Source organism: Xenopus laevis, chromosome 1S (assembly GCF_017654675.1).
Source record: "Xenopus laevis strain J_2021 chromosome 1S, Xenopus_laevis_v10.1, whole genome shotgun sequence".
NCBI lineage: Eukaryota > Metazoa > Chordata > Amphibia > Anura > Pipidae > Xenopus > Xenopus laevis.
This window is the reverse complement of record NC_054372.1, coordinates 48,407,322-48,421,709: the sequence shown is the minus strand read 5'-3', so window position 1 is coordinate 48,421,709 and position 14,388 is coordinate 48,407,322. Positions and strand designations below refer to the sequence as shown.

At 37.4% G+C, this 14,388-nt stretch overlaps 1 protein-coding gene across 4 annotated transcripts in view; it reads right to left on the bottom strand.

Annotated features, from left to right (window-relative positions):
- Positions 1-14,388, bottom strand: part of LOC108704365 (type II inositol 3,4-bisphosphate 4-phosphatase) — a 339,921-nt gene that overhangs the window by 246,419 nt on the left and 79,114 nt on the right. For all 4 annotated transcript variants that reach the window (XM_041579561.1, XM_041579564.1, XM_041579563.1 and 1 more), the window contains one exon: positions 8,247-8,365. In XM_041579561.1, coding sequence (XP_041435495.1) covers positions 8,247-8,365 — 119 coding nt within the window. The remainder of the gene's footprint in view (positions 1-8,246; positions 8,366-14,388) is intronic.

The window sequence follows — 14,388 nt, the reverse complement described above, 5'->3', positions numbered from 1 at the left end:
TTTGCTCTGAATACAGCACTATGTTCACCAGCATTACATTCTGAGGGAGCACATTGGGCCATGGTAGGTCCTATAATGTTTAAATGTATACTGTGCTAGCAAGTACACTTTGACTTTAGTGGTACCCTGAACTTCTGTTATCTGGTGTAGTAGAGACAAAGATTTCATGATGAGTATTAAGGACAATCAATTTTCTGGCCTGGGTAGCCTTGGTGTAGCAGCAATTTATCTCTGACATTTTTTTTCTCTATACTGTTTAGACGGTTTCATTAATTTATTCATGCATTTGGATGCCCCCATGTGACTGGGAACTGCCTAATTCTGGTATTAGCTCTAGTTAGCCACAGCTACAGTATTTGTTTACTAAACATTGCTTTAAGGTTCTTGCTTTATGCATTAATTGATATCCTGTACTTTGGGGAGAAAAGGTTTTAATTGTTTTAAAATGCTGCCCTGTAACTATATGATAAATAATACTTTATATATTACACATGTTCAGGATTCTATTAAATCTTCCATTTTTTGTAGCAGGAGGTTTTTTGGTTTTGTAGGCAAGAACACTTTGTGGCAGCAAAACTCCCCTCTGTCATTTCAGCTCCTTAACCCAACAAAGAAAATCTCATCATTGTTCCATTGCTTATTAAATTAAATGAATACAAATCTTAACTACAGTTTCTATCAACTGCGTTTTCTTATTTTTCTGCTTGGTTTGTTTCCTACAATAGACTGGGGAAGTGGTTGGCATCACTGATAACGCTCTCAGCCCCAGTACGACATTTCAAGTTTCATTACAATGTTACCCCAATGACAAATAGATTGGTGTAAAATATATCGTTTTTACATCTTTACTATGAGGGGAAAAAAGGAAAAGAGTCAAATCTACCATTAATGGTCTTGTAATACAGGGTTATAGAAGATAGAACATAGTACAAATTGATCCAGGGACTAGTCTGATTGCCATTTTGTCAGGAAGGAATTTTTCCCCCTCTGTGGCAATTGGAAAGGCTTCAAATGGGGTATAATTTGCCTTCCTCTGTATCAACTAGCAGTTAGGCAGGTTCTGTATATACAGGCTTAAAGGGATACTGTCATGGGAAAAAAAAAAACTTTCAAAATGAATCAGTTAATAGTGCTGCTCCAGCAGAATTCTGCACTGAAATCCATTTCTCAAAAGAGCAAACAGATTTTTTTTTTATTCAATTTTGAAATCTGACATGGGGCTAGCCATATTGTCAATTTCCCAGCTGCCCCAAGTCATGTGACTTGTGCTCTGATAAACTTCAATAACTCTTTACTGCTGTACTGCAAGTTAGAGTGATATCAACCCCCTCCCTTTCCCCCCCAGCAGCCAAACAAAAGAACAATGGGAAAGTAACTAGATAGCAGCTCCCTAACACAAGATAACAGCTGCCTGGTAGATCTAAGAACAGCACTCAATAGTAAAAACCCATGTCCCACTAAACACATTCAGTTACATTGAGAAGGAAAAACAGCAGCCTGCCAGAAAGCATTTCTCTCCTGAAGTGCAGGCACAAGTCACATGACCGGGGGCAGCTGGGAAATTGACAAAATGTCTAGCCCCATGTCAGATTTCAAAATTGAATATAAAAAAATCTGTTTGCTCTTTTGAGAAATGGATTTCAGTGCAGAATTCTGCTGGAACAGCACTATTATCAGATTCATTTTGAAAAATTTTTTTTTCCCATGACAGTATCCCTTTAAGGTTGAACTTGATGGACATGTGTCTTTTTTCAACCTAACTCACTGGGGCTCATTAATAAAACTTTGCACAGGGCAGATTGGTTCGCACAGTGAATATATTTGCCCTGCACATGGTTACATTTATAAAGCTAAAAAAGAGTGTGCAAACAGAATTGCAAATTTATTTTCACAATGCGAATGTCTATAAGAGCTTTTTAAATATGGCAAAAATAGCAAATTGCGAATATCATGTGCACACTCTGCTTTTGAATTACGCCACAACTTTGGTGCCGGAGTAAATATTTGCACAACAGTTTTGCAAATTGCAAATTTAAGTTACTGTCAACGCTATTTTCAAGCACAACAAACTGTCACAGTGGGCCATTTGCAAAAATGTATTCTCTGTGAATTCGCAAAAAACGGAAAGACAGGCACAGCTGCGCAATATTTTAGTGTTCAGGAAAAACTATGGGCAATATAACCATTTGCAAATAAATATGTGCTGCGCGAACTTTATAAATGACTCCCATGTTCTATTCTGCACACAAAATATCACAATAAGCAACAAGCATATACTGTACAAGCTAGTGTCCTAGTGCTCATTATTGTTGTTCAACCAAGTAGGCCTAGCGAATTAGTTAATATCGGCTAATAACTTGATACTGATTGTATGGGCTAAACTAAATGGGAGCTTTGGATCAGATTTTGTGGGTCACAGTTAGGGGGTTATTTATTAAAGTGCGAATGCTAAAAACACACATTTTTTTTTTCAAGATTTATCATACCCCAAGACTTCAAAAAAAAAAAAAAGTTGCATTTTTTTCCTGACCCATTTTTTTTATTGATAAATAAGAGCAAATCGTGGATTCTAGTTTGGTTGGACTTTTTTTATTTAAAAAAAATCGGAAAAATTCGGAATTCGATAAATAACCCCTTTAATGTACTTCAATGGAAAACAAAGTTGGTCAGACAGCATCAGATTTTATCTAGGATGAACATGGAGCATGCAGTTATCCCTTCCAACAGTTGTATCACTATATGATGTAGTTTACACATAGGTATATTTTGACCCATGCAACCACACCCAACTTGTAGAATGCGATCTGTTGCTCCAACACCATCCTTCAAAATCTCCTGTGTCGTTTTGCTCTATCACTATACAACTATGGGACCTGTTATGCAGAAAGCCCAGGACCTGGGGCTTTCCAGATAACAGATCTTTCTCTAATTTGGATCTTCATACCTTAAGGCTAGTGACACAAGCGAAGATTCACTTCTCATGAGGCAACTTTGTGCAACTTCGGAAAACTAAGTGCTCCGAGTGCCATCCCGTCGGCGATTTAGACTCTAGCCAGCGGGAAGGCTTTTTGGGGAGATTAGTCGCTGGGCGACTAAATCTCACTGAATCTTCGGGTGTGTCACAAGCCTTACCAGAAAATCATGTAAACATTAAATAAATTCAGTAAGCTGGATCTGCTTCCAATAAGGATTAATAATATCTTATTTGGGATCAAGTACAAGGTACTGTTTTATTATTATTACAAAGAAAAAGGAAATAATTTGTAAAAATCTAGATTATTTGGACAAAATGGAGCCTATAGGAGACGGCCTTCCTGTAATTCGAAGCTTTCTGGATAATGGGTTTCTGGATAACGAATCCCATACTTGTATTGATATTTCCTTAAAAATAATCTTTATTCAAGTGGCTAAAGATAGAAATGATGCTCAGAATACAGAAGTAAATAGTTTCATGTGATTTACAGCATAAACAACACTATTTGATGGTTGTTATATTATCAAATATTTATGAGTTATCAGAGCAGCTCATGTTAGATCACATGCTCAAATGGTTTTTGCCAATGAAGCACAAAATGATAATTAGCATTATATTGAAAAAGTAGAAAATATGGAAATGAACCTTTTACTGAAAATTACAGTATTTAAAATATGAATTACACATGTATTAAGGTATCTGACCACTTCATTGGGTTCATTTCATTTGAAGTAAGGTTTTCCATAAGCGGTTGTATATTGAGTTGGGGGATCAATTTTAATTTGCATTCCCCACTCTCTGCTCAAGAAGAATTGTTTTAACCCAGTCTAGTTATAAACAGTATATTGAGAGTATACATATGGGATTCAGTGGTGAAAGAGTATTGCAAATCTCTCTTGGCACACATTGGGGCTCCTCTCTATCTAATGCTTAAAGGTGAGCAATATTTAAGTGCATCTTACTGAGAGTTCTGGATTGTGGTCAATCACCCATACGTTCCAGACTCTCAGTGCTTGTAGACTAATGGCAATCAGAGAACCTCGTTAGGATTGGGGATGACACACAACTAGTGGATTAGCAGGGGCCTCCAACAGTTTAAGAATGGATGTGTCTGACTGGAATTATTATAATAAGATGTATAGAATAATAGATACACCCAGTGTGATCATTAATTGCCATCAGGGGAAAAACATGCTCCCAAAGACCCTGTGCTGGCTTTGGTTTGTATTCCACTGCATAAAAAATTGCATAACTGAAATTTGAATAAAAATAAAAAAAAGGAAGGAAGAAGTTTTTGAGCATTCTGTCAAAATTTTATACAAAAGGACACTATAAACTATTTGTGCTGAGAGAAGTTTACTTGTAGTTGCTAGGGGAAATTCTTGCTTGCTATATTCCAGTGTTTTCAACCCTAAAAACTCATAAGAAGTAAAGCTTGTTCTGCACTCAACCCATTATCAATATATTTAAGACAGAGACATTTTGTGCATACTGCTACTGAAAAATGCCTTACCCTTTAAACAAAACAGGGATTGTTTGTCCATATATTGCAATATATTTAAGCTGGCCAACTACGTCAAAGTCATCCCATATCTGGCCAGTCCTACGGTCAATTTTCATCTGATTCATTAAGAATATATATATATATATATATATATATATATATATATATATATATATATATATATATATACAATCTCAGAAGGGCGAGGTGCACACCAGGAGCCTTTAAAGAGTTTAAAAAATTTTTCCTTTATTTAATGCATCTTATTAAAAAAACAGGTCAACGTTTCGGTCTTTGCCTAAGACCTTTCTCAAGACCATACACCATATATATATATATATTATATATATTCAGATGAAAAATTGAGCATAGGACTGGCCAGATATGGGATGACTTTGACGTAGAGGACTCTTGTATTTGTCATATATATATATATATATATATATATATATATATATATATATACATACACACACACATACAAAATGGCCTTTAGAACTTCCTGTAGCTAAATTGAGTTTAGTATCAAAATTTCAGTAAATGTTAAGAGATACGGTCATTGTTTCCTGTTTAAAGCAAGTTCTAACGTTTCTTAAAGTAGAACTAAAGAAGTAGGTTACAAACGTTGTACATTATGTTTTCGGCTTCTGTGCCAGCCCAAGGGATCCAACACCCTTTAGAAGTAAAGGTCTGTGTCTCCAAAAATGCCCCAGTATCTCCCCATCTTCTTTTCTGCTGATTCACTGCACATGCTCTGTGCTGCTGTCACTTACTGAGCTTAGGGACTGACTCACAATATACAGTACACATAGAATAGAAATGTCACACTATAAGGCTGATTAGTAATTTATACAGATAATTACTAAATGTCAGCACAAAAACCAGTGCAGCTAGCATCAGAATGTCAGCCTTGTAGCATCAGCTTATATTACATTATATTACACAATCGTACCAAGTTAATTAAAAGGTAAACAAACCCCTTGAAAAAACAACAGCGTTTTCTAGCATTGTTTTAGTTTTCACATGTTAAATTGTGAAAATATTGCATACAGCATACTAAAATACAGTCACTATACAGCATACATCTTATTTTGTCCCGTAGAGAGCCGTGAATGGCATTTGGCTCCTGTTTATTTTCCTATGTAAGAACTAAACACATTGTATTCTTCACAGCTTACCCAAACCTTGCTGCACAATTGGGCTTTTTAGTTTATGTTGCACAGGCAACTAAAATGGGACAGCATTGGAGAGGGTCAGTGGTGCTGGTGCAAAGGGAGGCCTTTTCAATGCTCGTAACTATAAGTTCTCCTATAAGACTAACATAGACCTTGAAAGTTGTAATAAGCTCACTCCACTCAGGGACACCAACTTATGATCAAAACTCCCTTTCCTGCAGCAACTGTTTTGAATTCTGTTGAATAGGTAATCAGTCACTCTATTTACACACTGCTTTGCCAGCATCACTTGAAAATGTAATTCAGCCTTGGTGTGCTACTCATTTGATGGCAAAGAGTTCCTTAAGGTGTTTTTCCCTTTCACTTGAAAAGGAAGCAACTGCCGGAACCAAAGGGATTTTCTGTCTCTCACTGACAGTGGGAACGAATATTACCCCAGGTGGTAGTCCCAGTCAAGCTACATATTTACTAACACTCATTGCATATCCTAAGATCTCTCTACCCATTCTCAACCAATATGCTTTTGAGTCATTCTAGGACAACCAGCATCTATATTAGATACATAACATGAAAAATCTCCCTAACATACTGTACATCAAGGATTCTTAATCTATAGCTTATATTGTTCAGGGTGGAGGTGGGGGGGGGGTTGTCAACTTAATAAGGTCATCATTTTTTAAAAATGATGTACAAATATATATATATATATATATATATATATATATATATATATATATATATATATATATATATATATATATATATATATACATATCACACATTTGCTAGTGTGTGTATATACAGGTATAGTATCTATTATCCATAATGCTTGGGACCTGAGATTTTCCAGATAAGGTAAAAAAGCATGCAAGCATTAAATAAGCCCAATAGGATTGTTTTGCCACCAATATAGTGCATGCCATGCATACCAATTACAAAATACTGTTTTATTATTACAGTGAAAATGGAAATTATTTTTAAAACCTTTTATTTGCTTAAAATGGACTCTATGGCATATAGCCTTCCCGTAATGAGAAGGTTTCCGTATCATGGCTTTCCAAATAAGGGATCCCATACCTGTATATATTGTTTGGTTGTTTTGTTTTTTCATGTGTGAGTGAATGAGAGAGTCAAATTTAACCCCTGCGATGCCACACTGTTAAAGTGGACATGCCATCCAGACATAAAAATCGGTATAATAAAAGTCCTTTTCAAATTAAACATGAAATCCAAATTCTTTTTTTATTAAAGCATCCATAGCTGTTGTAAACTCATTTAAAAATCTCAGCTGTCAATCAACTATTGCCTGCCCCTCTTCTGTGCCTTAGGCATAGAGGCTGGGCAAGCAATTACTTTCACGTTCCATTCAGCACTTCCTAGATGTCACTGCTCTCCACACATTCTCCAGTTCTCTTAACCGTTTAATTGTGTAACCAGTGCATGGGGGTGGACATCAGGTCCCCCATTCTGTTGCACAAACAAGATTCTAAGATGATGGAAGGCTTGCCTTAATAACAGTGTCCAAAAATGGCTCCTGCCTGCTTGCTATAATTATGAGTTCCCAGACTAATGGAAACAAGATTAAAATAATTTATACAGTGTAATTAAAGTTATTTTTGCTTGACTAACATGAAATAGGATTTGGAATACATTTTCTGGGTGACAGGTCCCCTTTAAACTTGGCCGCCACTTGATTTAGGGGGCTTGTACAAATGGCTTGTACAAAAGGCATTGTGAAAAGTGATAGGATTTAGACACATACTGTAGCTCTGCATAATAACAGTATGAGATGCTAAGAATGGTGTAGCATATGAATTTAACTGGCAGTTTGCTGAAAAAAAAATCTGGGTTGTTGTCCAAGAAGAAAATTAATCTCTTAATAGTGTATTTTTTTGCTAGTGAAGTGAGCCAGACAGTTAAGAGCTGAAGCACTCCGATCTGTGGCAGTCTGTTTTTTACCATTCACATGCACAAGAGCTAAAGGTTTAGATGCTGCCAACCAGATTTGCAGTAAGCTGGAAACGAGAGTCCATAGCAAGCACACTGGGCAGACACATTCCACTGTGAATCACTAATGCAGAAAAGGCACTAAAACCCCAACAAACTAGTTTGTGAAAATGCACACACACACACAACACCACAGGCTCTATAATACCACCATGACCATTACAAACAACCCCTCCCTGCCTAGTACCACTGCAGTGCCAGACTTCCTTGTTCCTGCTCCCAACAATATGTCACATTCCTGCCATAAAGAATTAACTAACATATGTGCCAATCTTACATTTCCTTCCAGAAATAATCCTAACAAATTGAAGCAGAACAGGGAGACACAGGAAAACATTTGCTAAATTACCTGCAGGCAGTTGCTATCAGCGAGGACATTATTTGTACTTTGGAGCTATTTCTGCAGCAGTTGCTTCTGTGCTGAGTTAAATTAAATTAAATTAAATTGCTGGAGAAAAGAAAGAGAAAGCTGATGGTATAACCCACCTTCTGGTGGCACGTGCTAACATACCTTCCAGCTTAGCAATACAGTGTGAAGTGTTCTAACTTGTCTCAATGAGGGAAGAAAAAGTAACATTGAACTCACCTCCACCACTTCAGTGTTTGCATATCTTGTTAAACTTTGCTCTGTTGGATGTGCCACTGATATCTGCACATACGTGTTGAGTTTTCGGTCACGGGCAGCAGTGAGAAGATTCTTGCACGCTGCAGAAAAAGACAAAAGAGTCAAACACAAATGCTGGTGAAATCCGTCACTGAGCTGCACAGCCGGAGCTGAAGTTCTGAATTACATCTTTGGAGACTGAGCTGTTTAGCAGAGGAAGTCCCTTAGAGTTACCTTTACAGACATAGGAAATCACATGCTGTAGCTGAAAATGAATTTCCACTAACAGCTCTGGCTAGGCTCCAGGCAAAGCTCTGGTATATGAATGCAAGCTAATCCGAAGCAACACACACAGACAAATACACTGGCACTCTTAATGCAGAATAACTACATAAACTCTGACCTAATTCACTTTGAAGATCTCATCATTCACAGCACCACTCCAAATTCCCTGTGCAGAGGTTATGGCAGCTTACATTAAAGAAATGGCTTTTCTAAATTACTGATTACAAGTGATATCACAAAGGACTGATGCACTAGGTTTAAAATGTGCATTTAATCAGAGAATATTTTTATTCCCCCCAGCTCACCACGATGAAGGAAATTAATATATGCCTGGAAAATAAGTAATGCTCAAGTATTAAAATGAAACGAGTAATCATTGCTTTCAAAAATCAGACAGCTTAGTGTACATGCCCAGAGATCTTGTGCATGTCATTTCAGCTGCTGATTCAACTCCCAGCATTCTTGCTCAAACATTACTCTTTGATATACAGATGCAGCCACTTTGGTTTGTCTGTTTGACACAGAATAACTAAACACAGATATCCCATTTATCTCATTTAACACAGAAAACTGTGACACAACATCCCATCTAATTAAAGCATTCACCATTGTGAACAATGGTGCTTTGGTATGCTAATGAAAAGGTTAAATGCATTAAATGAGTTAAGATAACTTTAGATAACACAGTTTCTTCAATTAACTCTGAGTCATGACGCATTTAACTCACAAATCCAAGTGGCTTCATCTGTAGCAGACTGAACCATGTGCAGGTTCTGATGTATACTGTATGCCTGCACAGCTAGCAATCTAATCAGTACAGAAGTACAGCCACAAGTATCTGCCAATAAGTGCACTGGGTTGTGATCCCCCAGGAGTGTGGCCTCTTGCATTGCACAATTAGGAACCAATTTGTTCAAAGCTAAAAACGGACAGTATACCACAGGTGTCTTAACATGGAAAACCAAATTTCTTCATTCCTTAAATATTTATATTTTAATCTAGAGCTCACTGCTGGTCTTTTTTTACAGTTATTAGATACTAAAATAATTCACATAGATTCTACAGATTTTATAAACAACGCAAACTGAGTTACATGAGAGGGGGGGCCTTGGCAATGCAACGGACATTATTGTTCTCTACCCAGCAGCCCTCTGGCTGTTAATGAACTACATCTCCCTGCATCCTTCTTGCAGCCATCAGCTGCAAGAAGGATGCAGGGAGATGTAGCATTCATCAGGAATGCTGAGCGGAAAAATGGGGACAGCAGGAAATCGCTATTGTGTATAATGAATATTATCTATTAATCGTTATATATCTGATTTACTTTTATCTACATTTGTCTGAAATTAGGGGCCCCCCAGGCACCACACATATCCCTTAAAGCTTTCTGTGACAATTGTGCATTTCAACGGTTTAATCTTATACAGAATAAAGTGAAACCATTTTAGTTTATAACTTATAACTGCTTGTAAAAGTTCCATATGGCTCAGGATACCTAATATGAAAAAGATGCTAGATTCTGATCCGTACTTTTAAAGTAAAGACTGACTATATTATACAAAGAAACATGGCCAACACAGCCCTCAAACAAAAGTAACAGGTTTTCATATAGTTAATCTAAAAATACTGTGCACAAGTATTAATGCACAAGTACTGCTTGGCATAACTACATTTCCTATTGTTACAGTATATATTACTATGAATTGTGGGATGGGCTCAGGGCACTTCATTTTCCTCAGACTACAGCCTTCCCAAAGGTTAGACTCCGCACAATATAATAATTTCTATATACAGTAATGCAATGCATAAATCATAGAGTAAGCATACAATCAATCCTTATGCATTTCATCAATAAATGCCAGATAATCTCAAATAAGATGGCTGTATAATCACTGAACTGCAACTATAATTCCAGTTCAGTGAGCTTTGAAATAGTTGTGTGTTTTCTTCTTAATGCTCTGGATTTTGTGTTCAAACCCTGTTTATGTTCATAGTCTCTGGTTGTGGATTGGCTCTAGCCATGCTCACTTCAGAAGTCACTTACACATACATACTGGGTACTCAGGAGGATCTTACAAGGTGGTGTCGTTGTCTGCTGCTTCTCACTATATGCCCCATTTAAAAAACTTTTACAATATGAAATTACACTATCACCAATTATTGCTTCTCTTAATCGCACATACAGGGTCATATTTTGGATACAACCACCCCAAGGCACATGCCTAGGGAAGCAGCTTCAGTAGCAATTATCGATTGGTTAAAATGTATAGATTTTCTTTAATCTGGTGGTGGGGCTAAGAATGAAAGGCAATAGGAGTGCCCAGGACAGTGATGGATAACAAAGGGGGACAAAAACATCAGTTTTTTTGACCATGCCTATTTTGTAGCCACACCCACTAATTACCATGTCCACTTTACAAAATTTGGCAGGTTATGAACATTCAACACATTTCTGGGAGTTTTAGGGCCATGTTTTATGTGTTATAACAGTTTGAAATTGCCATTTAAGCTGTGAGTTACAGTTTCCCCAAGAGACTTGCTTATCTTGAATTGTAACAATTGTTTCTTTGCTTATCTTAAATGTTTACAAATATATCAAAAGTGAAGCTTCTCGGTGTTCTGGTCTTCCAAAATGCCTCTTATTATAATTACATTTTAGAAACTTTTCTATCTTTTTCTGGTGCCAGTGCAGAAGATTGAAAAGAAGCTTTTTAGTAAGAAACCCGGGACTGCGGGCTGAGCTGTCAAAATTGGGACTGTCCTGCAGAAATCGCGACCCTGAGGTAACTGAGTCAAAGTCCTTTTACATGGAGGATTTTCCAGAAGCAAAGAAGATCCATGTCTTTACAGTAAAAAAGAAACCAAAGATGGATATATGTATTGATCTATGTGGATGATGTGCTAGTCTGTTATGAACAAGAAGGGGAAAGTGATGATATTGTTCAAAGACTAAAGGCAAACTTTGAAATGAAGGATTTGGGAAATGTCACATATTACCTTGGAATACAAATTGAGAGAGATGAGGATGGATGTTTCCTGCTTAATCAGATAAATAAAATTCAAGAACTGATAACCTATTGTCTAATGGAGGAAGCAAAGGAAGTGAAAACGCCTATGGATGTTGAATATCTGAAAGGCGAGAATGGTGAGCGATTGTTGACAGACAACCACCAATATCGAAAGGTTATTGGCAAATTGTAGTTCATAACGACAGTGACAAGACCAGACATTGCAGCAGCAGTAGGAATACTTTGCAGAAAGGTTTCAGCCCCATCACATCGTGATTGGAATGCGGTAAAGCGTATCATAAAATACCTGAAGGGGACTATCAATAAGAAGTTGAAATTGCCAGCAGTACACATAGCAAAGTTAACTGGTTATGTAGACACAGACTGGGCAGGTGATGTAAAAGATCGCAAATCAACTGCAGGATTTTTGTTTCAACTTGGAAAAAGCACCATATGTTGGACCAGTAGAAAACACAGTAGCCTTATAATCAACAGAAGCTGAATATGTTGCTGCAGCACAAGCTTGTCAAGAAGTTATCTGGTCACATCAACTCTTGATGGACTTGGGTATGGAAATACATGAACCAAACCTACTATTGGAAGACAACCAAGGATGTGTTAAGTTGTCACAAATAGTGATGGGCGAATTTGCGCCGTTTCGCTTGGCCGAAAAATTCGCGAATTTCGCGCGAAATTCGCGAAACGGCGAAAAATTCGCGAAACGGCGCCGGCGTCTCGTTTTCGACGCCGGCGCCCGTTTTTGACGCCGGCGCCCGTTTTTTGTGGCGTTTCGCAAATTTATTCGCTGGCGGCGAAACGCGCAAATTCGCCGCAAATTCGCGCCTGGCGAATAAATTCGCCCATCACTAGTCACAAACAGAAAAGGTGAACCAGCGTACGAAACACAATGAGAAATATCACCTTTTGAGGGACTCTCAAGATCAGGGCATCATTTAATTGCAGTACTGTCCAACAGAGACTATGGTTGTAGACGCATTAACCAAACCATTGCCCAATGATCATTTTTAGAAACTGATTGAAAGTATGAATCTTATGGAATAATCTCCATTATATATATCCGGGTGGAGGCCTGTAGCTTTTCAGAACCTAAGCGTTTTCACTTAAAATCAATAGGCAATGATATGAGGTGTTTTCTAACCTGTTTACAGATCTTTTAAATGTTCAGGTGGAAAAATGCTCAGAATCATATGTACCATTGCCTTAAAAGGTTATTTAGCTGTTTTTATTGAGGAAAGTGCACATTATTTTGCTTTTAACGCATTTGTCTTTCCACACCCCTGTCCCTGAGTGAGTAGCACTGTGTAATTATGTGCAAAGGGTCATCCAGTCGTAACCCTGCAGCTTCCCTTGGAATTCCAACCTGCAAAATGTACAAATGAATGTTTGCAGTGTAGCTGTATGGGCTTTGCTACCTCCTCACATAATAACAGGCAGGATGGATACATTCAGGTTTCCTCTGGATTATTTCTTTTTTTTATTCCTGCCACAGACGTGCCTTAAAGGGGTGGTTCGTTAACTTTTCGTATGTTATAGAATGGCTAATTCTAAGCAACTTTTCAATATTCATTGGTCTTAATTTTTTCAATTGGTCTTCATTATTATAGATTTTTAATTATTTGCCTTCTTCTTCTTCTGACTCTTTCTAGCTTCTCTTCTCTTTCTTCTTCTGACTCTTTCTAGCTTCCAAATGGCTTTCAAACTGACCCCTTATAAAAAAACAAATGCTCTGAAAGGCTTCAAATTTATTGTTATTGGTACTTTTTATTACTCAACTTTCTAATCAGGCCTCTCCTATTCTATTGTTCAAATTAATGCCTAGTGGCTGCAAACTGGAGAGCTGCTGAATAAAAGGCTGAATAACCCAAAAACCACAAATAATAAAAAATTAAAACCAATTGCGAATTGTCTCATACTATCACTCTCTACATCATACTAAAAGTTAATTCAAAGGTGAACAACCCCTTTAACTCTATGGTGTCCTTGACATGTGCAGCATCGAGACCCCTACACTTCCCCTATTAGCTCACTTTTGAGACACCAGAACTTGAAAAAGAAGGTAGCAGATTATAATTAACAATAATAACATAAGTTCATAGATAATCAACTCATTATTTTAACTATCTATATAACAAACATTAAACAGTAGGAAAACAATCCCAACATTTCTCCTAAGAGGACTAACCCTGATCCAGAAAGTACAGTCTGGTTCCTTTATCCTTTTCTTAAATCCTGGGATAAATAACTCCTCACAGGACCACAGGCCCACCCAATTACTCACTCTCCTTTGCCTTTTCCAATATACTACATATCAATCGAATTATTCCTTTATCTCTGTAATTAAAACACAAAACCTGTTTACTGATTACATAATTGTTTAGTAGACAAAGGGCCAAATTCACTAAAGGGCGAATTTTCACCAGAGAACGATCCACCACACTTCGTGCCAATTCGCCAGACAAAAATTCACTACCACTACGCTAAATCACTAGAATGCAAAGTTGCATCTGGGCAGCCAAACGCTTTTGCTAGCGTTAATTTGTCAGCGCGACCATTTCATAGCGATCTTCATTAGTACCCTTACGCTTAGGTCAATTTGAATAGGGCAGGTACATATAATTCGTACAGACGTTTTTATTAGAGATGTTGGTGCAAAGTGTCCTCTTGTTATTACAAATGTCCAAGGAATCAAAATAAAGACAAAGAGATCCTCTAATGCCCTAGACATGAGCCCACCCTAAAACAAATCTGGCATGCCCCTCAAATGGTTGGGAAAGAAATGTTAACACCAAAATGTTTAATAGTTAGGACTT